Consider the following 13,680-nt stretch of genomic DNA (forward strand, 5'->3'; position numbering starts at 1 on the left):
GGAAGGAGGGGGAAGGAGGGGGAAGGAGGGGGAAGGAGGGGGAAGGAGGGGAAGGGATTGAATAATTCTGAGTGATTCCCTAATTTTGCTCATTTATATTTTCAAATTTTTTCTAAAACATTCTATCCATTTTAAAAATGAAAAATATTGCTCAATAACTATTCAAATACCATAGGAGTATATGAATTAGAAAATAAGCCCCCTTCACCTTGCTAATCTCTGGGGAGGAGGATTCCAGGAGAAGGGTAAGTTTTTTCTCTCTTTCTCTTGCACAAGTTATATAAAACATAAATGGGATCACAGTAAAAGTACTCCTTTTTTCACATAAGATGTCATACTCTTACCATATTATATAGGTATTTCAAAGTAACATTAAAAGCTGCAGACCAGGAAGTACTTGTAAAGACACAAATGGATATACATGTTTATTATTAATGCTTATTTGTTAAGATACACATATTATTTCTTTTTTTAAATTTTATTAATTTTATTTTGTTTTGTTTCAAATGGTGTAACATTTTTCTTTTTATAATAGCTTCTGCTTTTTTATAGTTTAATTTTATATGTTCAGTTACTTTTAATGTTTGCTGAATCACTGAATACACTTGAATAACAAACTTTTTATAAAGCTAAGAAAGTATAGATCTCTCTGTTGGAATATTTGTATTGAAGTCAAATCACTCAAAAAAACGCTCATTTTCTAAATGTTTAACTACTCCCACTTCATAACTTCAATATAAATAAATACACAGGCTTGATATAATTTTTGAACTATTTTTGCAGTCCAGCACTGAAGGCTGTCCACTGAAGGGCAAAGGCTCTTCCTATTTTCATTATTTCCATTTCCAGCTCTTCAGATGTACTGTAATTCTCTGATTATTTTGTGTATGTATAATGTGTGTATATATAGATTGTGTATATACATACAATCTATTGATTTTAAAAATTTATTTGATCTGTATCTTTTAACACCTCATCTAGGGATAACTTACACAATGCACAGTAAAATCTAGACATTTTTATAAAATGTTGAACTCTAGACTATCTCCCTAGCATTACACAGATGTTGTCTATACAAAAATCCTATAATGTTCTAATATAAATATTTCTCACTGAAACCATTTTTTCTCAAACATTAACCTAAAATTTGATACAGTATTTCAGATGCTATTCCTTCAAAAGAAAACTTTATTATCAAAGTCTTGTATTTTACATTTTAAACAGACTATTAAAACTCATATGAAATAGATGAAGTTTCATGAATAATGACTAATGTTACTTCCTTGTTTTATAAGTTTAGCAAAATGCTGTTTTCTTATTTCACCATAAGTTTTCAATGGCAACAATAGGTTATACTGATACATATTTATACCCTTATGTATTTCATGGTTGAAAATGCTCGATTATTTTTAACTAAACAGCAGGTACTGTTAAAAATTCTGGTGATACATTCTAAATGTTTTTGTTTTATTAACACTGATAAAACTGTAGTTTTTAGATTTTAAATGCTTGCTTCTTTATGTGAAACTAACTCTACATGTCTTATTAATAACAACACATTTTCCTTACTTGAGCCATGAACTTGACATGATTGCTATATAATTAAATATGTAAATTTTTAGCATTTTCAAATTTTAATGATACAAGTTTTGAGCACCATTTGCACCTGACTATATGGCACTAGCAATAATAAGGCAGTCATATTTTTTCTTGAAATAATCAAGCTGTTTTCCATTCCATAAATACAAATTATTTATTTTGAATTCACTGTTGCACAGTATCAGAAGATGTTCCAAGCTGCAGTTCATTATTAATATCATTTCTTCTTTGTTCCCCTGGCAAATCTGATGACATGCTTGATATTGGCATGTGGTAGAATGGTACTGAGTCGTCTGTTAAGGAAGGCAGAATAGCAGCAGGACCAAACGAAGTCACACTGGGCACCCTTACAGAAGATGGCTGATACATGAGAACCCCTTTGGTTGGGCTGCTTTATGTTTCTGACATAAAGATGAACTTCCGTTTGGCAGGGGGGGGTCTTCCTCTTCATCAAAAAAGCTTTCTATTGTTAAGTCAGTAACATCCACTTTCTTCTTGCTTGCCTCATTGGCTACAGTCACTGAACAAGGCTTACTGAGGACATTTGAACATTCTATTTTTGTACAGGGTTGGCTGGACACTTTCATAGCTTCTTTTTTCGGTCTCATTGGACACCAAGAGCCATCTTCTTGGAATTTGATCTCATTCAAATCAGAACAGTCATTGAGAATTTCCATAAAAAGCCGATCTAAAATTAAACTTTCATAGGCAGCTTTTTTGTCACACACAGGACATATCCAGGTGGGCTTCTTCTCATTATTTGCAGATAAAGGGCTGCATCAAAACACTGTAGATGTGTACAAGTCACTGCACGGCATGGGATTGTCAACCTCATTTTCCCTAAAGGGCACATCAAGGATACCCAAAGGCTTGTTGTAGCAATTTCACTATCAGGATCTGCAGTAAGTTTTTCTTTAATTAGTGCTCTGGAATGATCAGGGTTTCTAATACCTTTCATTTTTAATCTCTGTAATAACATGGCTGATGTGAGCTGTCGTACAAGATATACAGACATGGAGTAATTCTTTCCGATTTCTGATGCCCAAGAAATGGAAATCTGGTTTGGCACAGTGGAAGATAACCTAACTAAAGATGTAATATTCAAAGGGCATCCAGGGCGCTTCTGTTCAATCCCATTTTTAGGTGGTGGTGCATAGCCAGGCAAAGGAAACAGCTTTCCATTTACTTTTATACACAGACTATTGGGATAGTTATCTTCTTGAGGGCAGCTTGTCTCTGCCAGGCAAAGTCTCAGCTGAATTTGGACAGTATAATCTCTCCTACCACCTGGCAAAAAATCCCTGGATATGCATATCTCTCTAACTTGCTGAGGTGTCAGAGCAAAAATAAAAAACTTCTCTTGAAATCGTTGAATACTGCTTTGAACTAAACTTGTGGGTTTGATGAGAACATCAAGAACATCATAAAAGGGTAAGTTTTTAAATTGCACATCAGGATGGGCAGGAGGAATTGGGGGAGATGGCTGCTGCATCTCAAACGTGGGCTTAGTATCTTGAAGCAACACAGAACCAACAGGAGAGGATGGTGAGTGGGGTGTAACTGAAGTGGAAGGCAACGCGTGGATTCCAGCCATGGCCAACTCAGGTTCTACAGGCGATGAGCTACCATCCTAACTGAAAACTGATGATTTGATTGTGGACAAATCAGAAAGTCCTTCAAGAGTCCGTGGGTATCGGCGTCTATACAATTCTCGGATTTTAATCTGAACCGCAGGGCTGCAGCCACTCTTCAATAACTGCAACGCCCTCATCAGGAGGTCATGCTTGCGTCCACTTTTATTCCGCCCAGCAAAGCCTAGTAATACTTGTAGTTCAGAAACCCTAAAACTAGAAACCATATTCCTCAACTCTTCGAAATCCGCCATTTTACACCAACCGCGGGCGCCGCCACTGCTGCCGCCACAGCACCCCCTCCCGTTGCCGCCAACGCCACCGCCGCCACCACGGCCGCCGCCGCCTCCAGCACCATCCTGCACTGGGCGCCGCTAAAGACGCCGCGGCGGCCGCCACCGCCGCCACCATCGGTACACATATTATTTCTTAAATAGCAACTCTTTTCTATAGTCCATGTAACAAATTATTTATAGACAAAAATGGTAGTTAACAGAACATTTCTATGGTGAAAATGACTTCCAAAAATACTTTCATATACGTGCTAAAATTCTAATCCTATGATTTACAATAAGTAGATTACCTTCTCTGGGGGATTCAGGAACTCATCCTTTATTTTACGCATTTCTTTAAGTGTTACTTTTGCAGTATTGCCAAAGTCCACATATTTAACTTCAACTTCACGATGTCCAGGCAATCCTTCAAAAATTATGAAATTAGCAATCATAAACTTGGAATGAATAGAGAAAACTATCTAGTGAAATTTAGATTGACCTACAGTCAACTAGATTAGAATACTTGTATGTTCAACATAAAAACTTAATATTTCTTAAAATGTAAAAAATATTTCAAATATGTGAACTTCAAAAAATCAACCATAATGCAGTTGTTCAGACTTGGTGAATTAGAAACTAACAAGGTATCCAAAGGACAACCAATATCAGGATGACAAAATAACTATCAAATGTTTGGTGTTATGGTCTAAAAATTAAGAATTAGGCTTTCAGTTAGATTGACTGGGATAGAACCCTAGCTCAATCACTTGAATGCCATATGGCTTTAAGCAAGTTAATTAATATTTCTAAGATATTACCCTGACCTGAGCAAGTTGTTTTTTCTCTCCAACAGTCATTATTTCATCTGTAAAATGGGTATACCAAAAGAATCAAACCTTGTAAGGCATTTTTTTTTTTGAGGATTCATTTATTTAAAATGCTTTGCAAAGCACCAAGCACAAGCAAGAACTTAATGTTTATTTTTAGTGCTTCTTAGTTTATTGTTAGATCAACATTGGTGGTCAAACAAGGCAAAAGATTTAATAACCAAACTAAAGATTCATTCATATAATGACATCTAACTATGACATGTAAAAAATTTCATTTTGGGGGATACTGTGAAATATAAGCAGAGATAGATCTGTCAATCTAATCTCTGTATTTTAAGGATACCAAAGAAATCTCTGGAAGATTCAAACACATCCAAGTTTGAATAAAGACCTATCACAAACTAACCTTTTTTATAAACATTCAAAACATCTGTCTGACTTTTGCTTCTCTTAGCACATATATGTAAGTAAGGTGTTGCTAAACCTGTTGCCATCATTTTCAAACTTAAAGACGAACAGAATGTATGTGATTTCAATATGGGAAAAGCGTAGGTGTTCTTTGCTGCTTGATAGACGTGGACCCAGGTGGGGGCAACTGGTACGCAAGATGACACTGCAAATAACTTAGGCCCTACAGTAGTAAGCATCTGTGGTGACCGAGAAGACACTTGTCACTGTAAGTATAGGGTAAGAAAGTAAGGGAACCTCTCCCCACTTCCACTGGAGTCTTCATGCTAGAAGGACATCCTAACTGTACCAGTGCCATTACATCCTTACCATTCCTCAAGTCTCTGAATGAAGATGCAGTTTTAAACAAAATAAACAAATAGATATAGGATGGAATTTAAAGAACATTTTGATCCAAATTATCAATCATGCATGAAAGGAGAGTCTGGAGGCATGGAAGGTCTCAAAATTTACCTAGTATTTATTCTCTATGAGTAAACAATCAGAAGATGCTCCACCAAAATAAGGGAGTAACCAAAGAGGTAAACATGGGATCCAGAAAACAAAGTCCCATACAAGAGAACAATGAAGTACACTGTCAAGTGAATTCAATTCCCAGAATAACTAAAGTGTAGTAAGCCTAGAGGACAAGCAGTCTAATTAAAGCAGAAGACAGAAGGATGTTTTCACCATTAAAAAAAATCAAACTGGGGCGGGCCGGGTGGCGCAGTTGGTTAGAGCGCAAGCTCTGAGCAACAGGATCGCCGGTTCAATTCCCACATGGGCCAGTGAGCTGCACCCAAGCTGAGCTGCCACTGAGCTGCCAATGAGTGGCCGGATGGCTCACCTGGTGAGAACACATGCTCCTAACAACAAGGTTGCTGGTTCGACTCCCACATGCAATGGTGGGCGGCGTGCCCCCGCAACTAAGATTGAACACGGCATCTTGAGCTGAGAGGTTGTGAGCTGCCGACAGGTGGTCAGATGGCTCCGTTGGTTAGAATGCATGCTCTTAACAGGAATGCCAGTTTGACTCCCGCGTGGAATGGTGGGCTACACCCCCCCCCCTCACTCCACCTCACCTGCAACTAGATTGAAAGCAGCAACTGGACTTGGGAGCTAAGTTGTGCCCTCCACAACTAAAATTGAAGGACAACTTGACTTGGAGCTGATGGGTCCTGGAAAAACACAATGTTCCCTTCTCCAACACTGTTCCCTTCCCCAGTTCCCCAATAGAATCTTAAAAAAAAATCAAACTGGCACTATCTGAAAGTCTAATTGTGTAGAAACGTTTTGAAATTTTAAGAAGCTGTAGCCATAAATTAAAAGAAAATGAAGTGGAAAGTTCATACAATTATTAACTCAGAATTAAACAAAATCTATTTTATAGTTTAGCCGTGAAAATATTTACATAAAATACGAATTTAATGAAAAATTGTCAACTATGGAGGCTAAGAAGGGGATAAGAGCTATAAGAGATCTAAAACTTATCTAACATAATAAGAAATAATATCTAGGGGTATAAGTCATTTAGGTTTAACTTTTTAAATAAAGCAACATTAAGTCCTAGGCAAATCAAATGAAATCTAAGGAGCCAGAGATGATCTCAACATGATCACCAACTTTGTAAACACAGATGACAGAGAAAAATGGTAAGATCAAATAATATCACTCCCATGATTTAATTTTTACCAACTCAAATGGTAGCATTTTTTAAGCATAATATTTCCCTGTAGAATTAGTGTATAATTTCCTACCAATGACTTTTGCTCGGTACCAAACTCCATCTTCAAATTTGGCTACACAGGCTTGATCTTCAACAGGACAGAGGATTTCCAGATTTTCCCCATCTTTACTTTTATAGAAATCATCAATTGTCTTTAATAGAAGTAAAAAATCCAGGCTCTCTATCTAACAAAAAAAGAGATTAAAACAGTGTAATTTCATAGACACTTAAAATTTAAATTATGCATGTATTATAGGCACTGCTTATAAAATTATGAAATGTTAGAATTGGAATCAGACATAAAACAATTGTTATTTGAAATATTTTATATTTCATAAATCAACTTATATTTGAAATATTTTATTTCAGAAGAATTATATAAAATTAGTATATAGACATAAAAATTTTTTAATCATAGTCCTCAGATTCCTGATGTATATATATATCCTTCTAGATATTTTTCTGCACATACACTTTCCATACTTTTGTTTTGATAAAAAAATGAGAGCATACCATTCAATTTGATAACGTACATTTTTCTATCAATTCTTACTTTTTCTTTTCTTTTTTTTTTAAGATTTTTATTGGGGAATTGGGGGATGGGAACAGCGCTGGGGAAGTGGGGGAAGAGGAACAGACAAGTTGCTGTCCTTTTTGTTCTTCAGTCCAGTTGTGGAGGACGTTGCTTCACTGGCCCAAGTTGGCACCATCATTGTGCTCTTCCCAGGTGAGGCAGATAGATCAGTCGCCGGCTTCTGGACGGCCACTCACGGTGGCTGCTGGCCGCTCATGCTGGCTGCTGGCTACACATGGTAGCCCATGGCAACCCACTGCAGCAGGGGCTTCAGCCTATGCTGTTGCCGGCAACTCACAGCAGCCCAGCTCCAGGTCGAGCTGTTGTTCAGCATCTTAGCTGTAGAGGGCAGTGTCACTGGCCCTCATATGTGGGATCTGAACAGGGGCCCTCTGGCCTCCCAAGCCAGCTCTTTAACCAATGCGCCACTTGGCCAGCCCCTTACTTTTTCTATTTCAGTAAGGGTTCCTACTAAGACTACTAGACCATATTTCGATTTCCCCAACTGACCAAAACCAATATCCAATCCAAGACGACACATTATATCTGGTTATCTCAATAAGTCTAGGGTAGTGTTCCTTAATGTGTTTTTTTAACGACCCTGTCTTGTTGAAGAGAGCCTGCTATTTTTCTGCAGAATGTCCCATCCTTTGGATTTATGTGGTTATGTCCCCATGTTGTTATTTAGCTTGTTCCTTCATTGAGTAAGGTCGATTCCCTGAATTTCCCAAAGGCTGAAAGTTATCGCTACAGATTTGACGGATTTTAACCAACCCTTTATGGCTGGAATATATCATAACTACGCCTGTTGCTACATCCAAAGACAATATTACTGAATCACTAGGAATACACTAAGGTTCACCTAGGGATTGGAGTGATGATTCTGATCCCTCTACTGTACAGTTATGTTTCTCCCTGGTAGCCCAAGTAATTAATGTAATTCAAGTAATTCATGGCATTATATGAATGTTCAGTTTCCTATCAACCATCTATCTAATGGTTTTAAAATAAGTTGATAAAATATGTAAATCAATAATTTTAGTAGTTTGTGAAATGGCTGCATTATTGATTAAAATAGAGCCATTATCAAATGGGGCTTTTTGGTTATTTTAAAACATAGTTCCTATAGTACCTAAAACATACTTCTTAAAACAGAATAAAATCAAAGATACTTGTTTGAACTCAACACCCCCTCCCCCGCAAAAATAAATAAACCAAACAATCCAATTAAAAAATGGGCAGAGGACCTGAATAGACATTTCTCCAAAGAGGACATACAGATGGCCAATAAACCTATGAAAAGACGCTCAATGTCATCAGAGAAATGCAAATTAAAACCACCATAAGGTATCACCTCACACCTGTCAGGATGGTTGCCATCAATAAATCAACAAACAAGTACTGGTGAAAATGTGGACAAAAGGGAACCCTTGTGCACTACTGGTGAGATTGTAAATTGGTACAGCCATTATGTAAAACAGTGTGGAGATCCCTCAAAACATTAAAAATAGAACTACCGGGCCGGCCGAGTGGCACAATCCTTAAGAACTGGCTTGGGACGCCAGAGGGCCCCGGTTCGGATCCCACATATGAGGGCCAGTGACACTGCCCTCCACAGCTAAGATGCTGAACAACAGCTCAACCTGGAGCTGCGGTGATGGCGTAGGCTGCAGCCCCTGTGGCAGTGGGTTGCCATGGGCTACCATGTGTAGCCAGCAGCCAGCGTGAGCGGCCAGCAGCCGCAGTGAGCGGCCGTCCAGAAGCCGGCGACTGATCCGCCTCGCCCGGGAAGAGCGTAATAATCGTGCCAACTTGGGCCAGTGAAGCAACGTCCTCCACAACTAGACTGAAGAACAAAAAGGACAGCAACTTGTCTGTTCCCCTTCCCCCAATTCCCCAGCGCTGTTCCCATCCCCCCAATTCCCCAATAAAAATCTTAAAAAAAAATAGAACTACCTATGACCAAGTAATTTTACTTCTGGGTATTTATCCAGGGAAATCCAAAACACTAACTCGAAAACACATATGTACCCTTATGTTCACTGCAGCGCTACTTACAATAGCCAAGATATGAAAACAACCCAAGTGCCCATCAATAAACAACTGGATAAAGAAATTGTGGTACATTAATACAATGGAATATTACTCAGCTATAAAAAAAGAAATCTTATCATTTGCAACAATATGGATGACCTTAGAGGGTATTACGCTAAGTAAAATAAATCAGAGAAAGACAAATGCTGTATCATCTCACTTATATGTGGACTCTAAAGAACAAAATAAGCAAACAAACAGAAAGAGACTCATAGATACTGAGAACAAACTAATGGTTGCCAGAAGGGAGGGGTGTTGGGGAGCTGGGTGAAAAAGGTGAAGGGATTAAGAAATACAAATTAGTACCTACAAAACGGTCATGGGGATGTAAAGTACAGCATAGAGAATATAGTCAATAATGTAACAATTATGCATAGTACCAGGTGGGTACTAGACCAGGTGGGATCACTACATAAATTATATAAATGTCTAACCACTATGAAACTAATATAAAATAATGTTAAATGTCAACTGTAACTGAAAAATTTTTCAAAAGATAAATGTTTGAGTATTTCTCCAAATGCCAATCCTTAGGGCTAAAAAATATTTAAAATCCACCTGAAATGGCAAAGAAAATTAGGTTTCTCTCTTTTGTGAGAATAATGCAAGTGGAAATTTTCTGAATGTCTCTTTTCTTGTTATTTCATTTAAATTACTATAAAACCTACTTTAAGCTTCCTGAACTTTTATTTCTAAGTATGTGCTTTTCACATTCTTCCATTAACAGGTTATCCAAAGAACATTAAAAAATTCGATAGAGAAATGACAACCAGCAAGCTATCATTGTATCACAAAAACACTGAAAAAACAACAACCAAGAAATCATCTGAATCAGCTTTGTCAAAGCTCTGGAACAGCTAAAGGTTTACAGCAACCAAGCAAATACCCAATCAAGCTCTCAGCATTCAAGGAAATCTCTTGTCAAAACATTTGCTGAACACAAGCTAAAGGAAGAGACTTCAGTGATCTCACACAAGGAATAGTCTTTGCAAAAACAGTTTGGAAAAGTTTCAAAACAAACCAACAACTATAATCTTCAACAACTGAAAAAAGGCCAGCAAACCCAGGGTGGGGGGGGAATCTGATTTTCAGAAGGCACACAAAGTAACAGGAAAACATGGCTCATTCAAAGAACAAACCGGACAGAAACTGCCCCTGAGGAAGGTGAGCTAGTGGACTTACTAGATTAAAACTTAAGAACAAATGTCTTAAATTGCTCAAAGAGCTAAAGAAAAACATGGACAAGAACTAGAAGAAACCAGGAAAACAACAGAAGACAAAAATGAAAATATCAACAAAGAAGTAGACATTATAAAAAGGAATCAAACAGAAATTGTGGAGCTAAACTGTACAATAGCTAAAATGAAAAATGCACTAGAGGGTTCAGAAACAGATTTGAGCAGCCATTATAATCAATTAATTTGGAGAGAAGATAATTGAAATCACTCAGGGAGGAGCATAAAGTAAAAGGAATAAAGTGGACTAGAGACTAAAGGACTTATGGGACACCATTAAACACATAAAATATGCATTATAGGGTCCCAGAAGGAGACAAGAGAGAAAGAACAGAAAGATTATTTAAAGAAATAATGCCCCAAACTTCCCATATTTGATGAAAGACATCAATCTACAAATCCAAGAAGCTCAATATTATGAGTTGAATCATGTCTCTCACAAAAAGATATGCTGGAGTCATGATCCCCAGTAGCCCAGAATGTGACCTTAGAGAGAAAACCTTTACAGAGATAATTAAGTTAAAATGAGTTCATATGGAAGGACTTAATTCAATATGATTGGTGTCCTTATTAAAAGGGGTAAATTTTGGCTCAGAGAACAACACACAGGAGAATACATGTCAAGATGAAGGCCAAGGTTGGGGTGAGGCAGAAGCCATGGAGCACCCCAAATTCCAGCTAATCACCAAATGCTAGGAGAAAGGCGTGGAATAGATTCTTACTCACAGCCCTCAAAAGGAACCAACTTTACTGATAACTTGATCTTGTACTTCTGGATTCAGAACTGTGAGACAGTAAATGTATGTTGTTTAAGCCACTTAACTTGTGAAATTTTGTTATGGCAGTCCTAGGAAATGAATGCAGATTTTGGTACTGGAAAGTAGGGTGTTGTAACAAATACCTAAAATGTGGGAGTGGCTTTGGAGTTGAGTAATGGGTAGAGGAGGAAGAGTTGTGAAGTGTCTGAATGAAAAAGCCCAGATTGCCTTGAAAAGACTGTTGGTAGAAATCTGAACATTAAAAGTGCTCCTGGGGCCGGCCGAGTGGCTCAGTTGATTAAGAGTTGGCTTAAGAGCACGAGCTCTTAGTAATAGGGCCACTGGTTTGATTTCCACATGGGCCACTGACACTGCGCCCAAGTTGAGCTGTCGCTGAGCTGCCAACAGGTGGCAGGATGGCTAGCTGGTGTAACAAGATTGCCTGTTCGATGGTGGGCTATGCCCACCTACAACTAAAGACTGAACTTGGCACCTTGAGCTGAGCTGCTGCCCAGATGGCTCAGTGGATAGGACATGCGCTCTTAACTACAAGGCTGCTGGGTTCAACTCCCACATGGCATGGTGGTTATACCCACCCGCAACTAAGATTGAACTCAGCTCCTCGTGCTGAGCTGCCGCCCAGATAGCTCAGTGGATAGAGCATGTGCTCTTAACAACAAGGCTGCTAGTTTGACTCCCACATGGGATGGTAGCTACGCCCACCTGCAACTAAGATTGAACACAGCACCTTGAGCCATGAGCTGCCGACAGGAAGCCAGATGGCGAATGGCGCCCTCCACGACGCAGACTGAAGAACAACAACTTGGCTGGTCCCTTTCCCCAATTCCCCAACACTGTTCCCCTCCCCCAATTCCCCAATAACATCTAAAAAAAAAAAAAAGAAAAAAATTGTTTTTTAATGAAGGTGAAATTAAGATATTCACATATAAACAAAGGTGAGGGAGTTCACTATTGCTAGACCTGCCCTGTACAAAATACTAACAGAGTCCTTCAAGTAGAAATGAAAGGATGCTAGAGTGTAACTTAGAGACCCATGAAGATATATTAGGGCACAAAACAAGTCTTAATAAATTTTAGAAGACTGAAATTATACAAAGTATCTTTCCCAATCATAATGAAAGGAAACTAGAAATAACAAGGAGTACTGGAAAATTCATAAATATGTGGAAATTAAACATATTCTTAAACAACCAATGAATCAAAGAAGAAATCACAAGGGAAATAAGAAATTATCTTCAGACAAATAAATGATAATGAAAACATGACACACCAAACATAGGATGCAGTAAAGTAGTGGTAAGAGGGAACTTTACAGCTATAAATGCAAACAGTAAAAAAAAGAAAGATCACAAACAACCTAACTATACACTTTAAGGAAACACAGCAAATTAAACCCAAAAACTAACAGAAGAAAGAAAATAATAAAGACTTGAGCATTGATGTATAGAGAGAATAGAGGAAAATCAACAAAATCAAGTTAGTTTTTGAGATCAACAAAATTGACAAACCTTTAACTAGATTAACTAAGAAAAAAAGAGAAGGCTCAAATTATGAAAATCAGAAAGAAAGTGGGCACATTACTACCAATTTTAAGAAATGAAATGATGATTAAGAGTCTACTATGACTAGGAAAACACCCCTACCAAGACTGAACCATGAAGACAGAATAGTTTTATACCTAACAGGGAGATTGAATCAGTAATCCAAAACCTCCCAACAAAAAAAAAAAGCCCTGGACCAGATGGCTTCACTAATGAATTATACCCAAAATTGAAAGAATTAACAATATTCCTCCTCAAACTCTTCCAAAAAACTGGAGAGAAACTCATCCTAAATCGTTTTAAGAGGCCAACATTACCTGATACCAAAGCCATATGAAGATACTATAAAAGAAGATTACAGACAATGTCGCTTATGAACACTGATGCAAAAATACTTGATAAAATACTAACAACCAAATTCAGCAGCCTATTAAAAGGATTATATGTTGTGATCTAGGGAGATTTATTCCTGGAATGCAATGATGGTACAAAATACAAAAAAAAAGTAAAATAAAAATGTAATATACCATATTAACAGAATGAAGAAAAATAAAAACCATGATCACCTCAATTGATGTAGAAAAATTATTTGACAAAATTGAACATCCTTTCATGATAAAAAAATTCAATAAACTTAGGAATTGAAGAAAACTTCCTCAACATGATAAAGGCCGTATGTGAAAAACCCACAGATAATATTATACTCAATGAAGAAAGACAAATATTCTTTCCCTAAGAACAAGACAAGGATGCTTGCTTTTTCCATTTATATTCAACATGATATTGAAACTTCTAGCCAGAGCCTTTAGGCAAGAAAAAGGAACAAAAGGCATTCCAATTGGAAAAGAAAAAATAAAATGATCTCTCTTTGCAGATGACCTTATATGTAGAAAACCCCAAACAATCTCCTTCTCCATCTCCCTCCCTCCCTCCCTCCCTCCCTCCCTCC

At 37.6% G+C, this 13,680-nt stretch overlaps 2 protein-coding genes across 3 annotated transcripts in view; both read right to left on the reverse strand.

Annotated features, from left to right (window-relative positions):
- RNF17 (ring finger protein 17) overlaps window positions 1-13,680 on the reverse strand; it is a 95,173-nt gene that overhangs the window by 41,555 nt on the left and 39,938 nt on the right. For both annotated transcript variants that reach the window (XM_019652323.1, XM_019652322.1), the window contains exons 16-17: window positions 6,540-6,693; window positions 3,814-3,929 (exon numbers count right to left, since the gene is read on the reverse strand). In XM_019652323.1, coding sequence (XP_019507868.1) covers window positions 3,814-3,929; window positions 6,540-6,693 — 270 coding nt within the window. The remainder of the gene's footprint in view (window positions 1-3,813; window positions 3,930-6,539; window positions 6,694-13,680) is intronic.
- Window positions 1,740-3,541, reverse strand: LOC109388012 (E3 SUMO-protein ligase PIAS2-like). The gene is given in 3 exon segments (XM_019652324.1): window positions 1,740-2,034; window positions 2,037-2,359; window positions 2,362-3,541. Coding segments are annotated over 3 exon segments (1,716 nt in total). The 5' UTR covers window positions 3,485-3,541; the 3' UTR covers window positions 1,740-1,764.

The sequence above is a fragment of the Hipposideros armiger genome, unplaced genomic scaffold (assembly GCF_001890085.2).
Source record: "Hipposideros armiger isolate ML-2016 unplaced genomic scaffold, ASM189008v1 scaffold_178, whole genome shotgun sequence".
Lineage (NCBI taxonomy): Eukaryota > Metazoa > Chordata > Mammalia > Chiroptera > Hipposideridae > Hipposideros > Hipposideros armiger.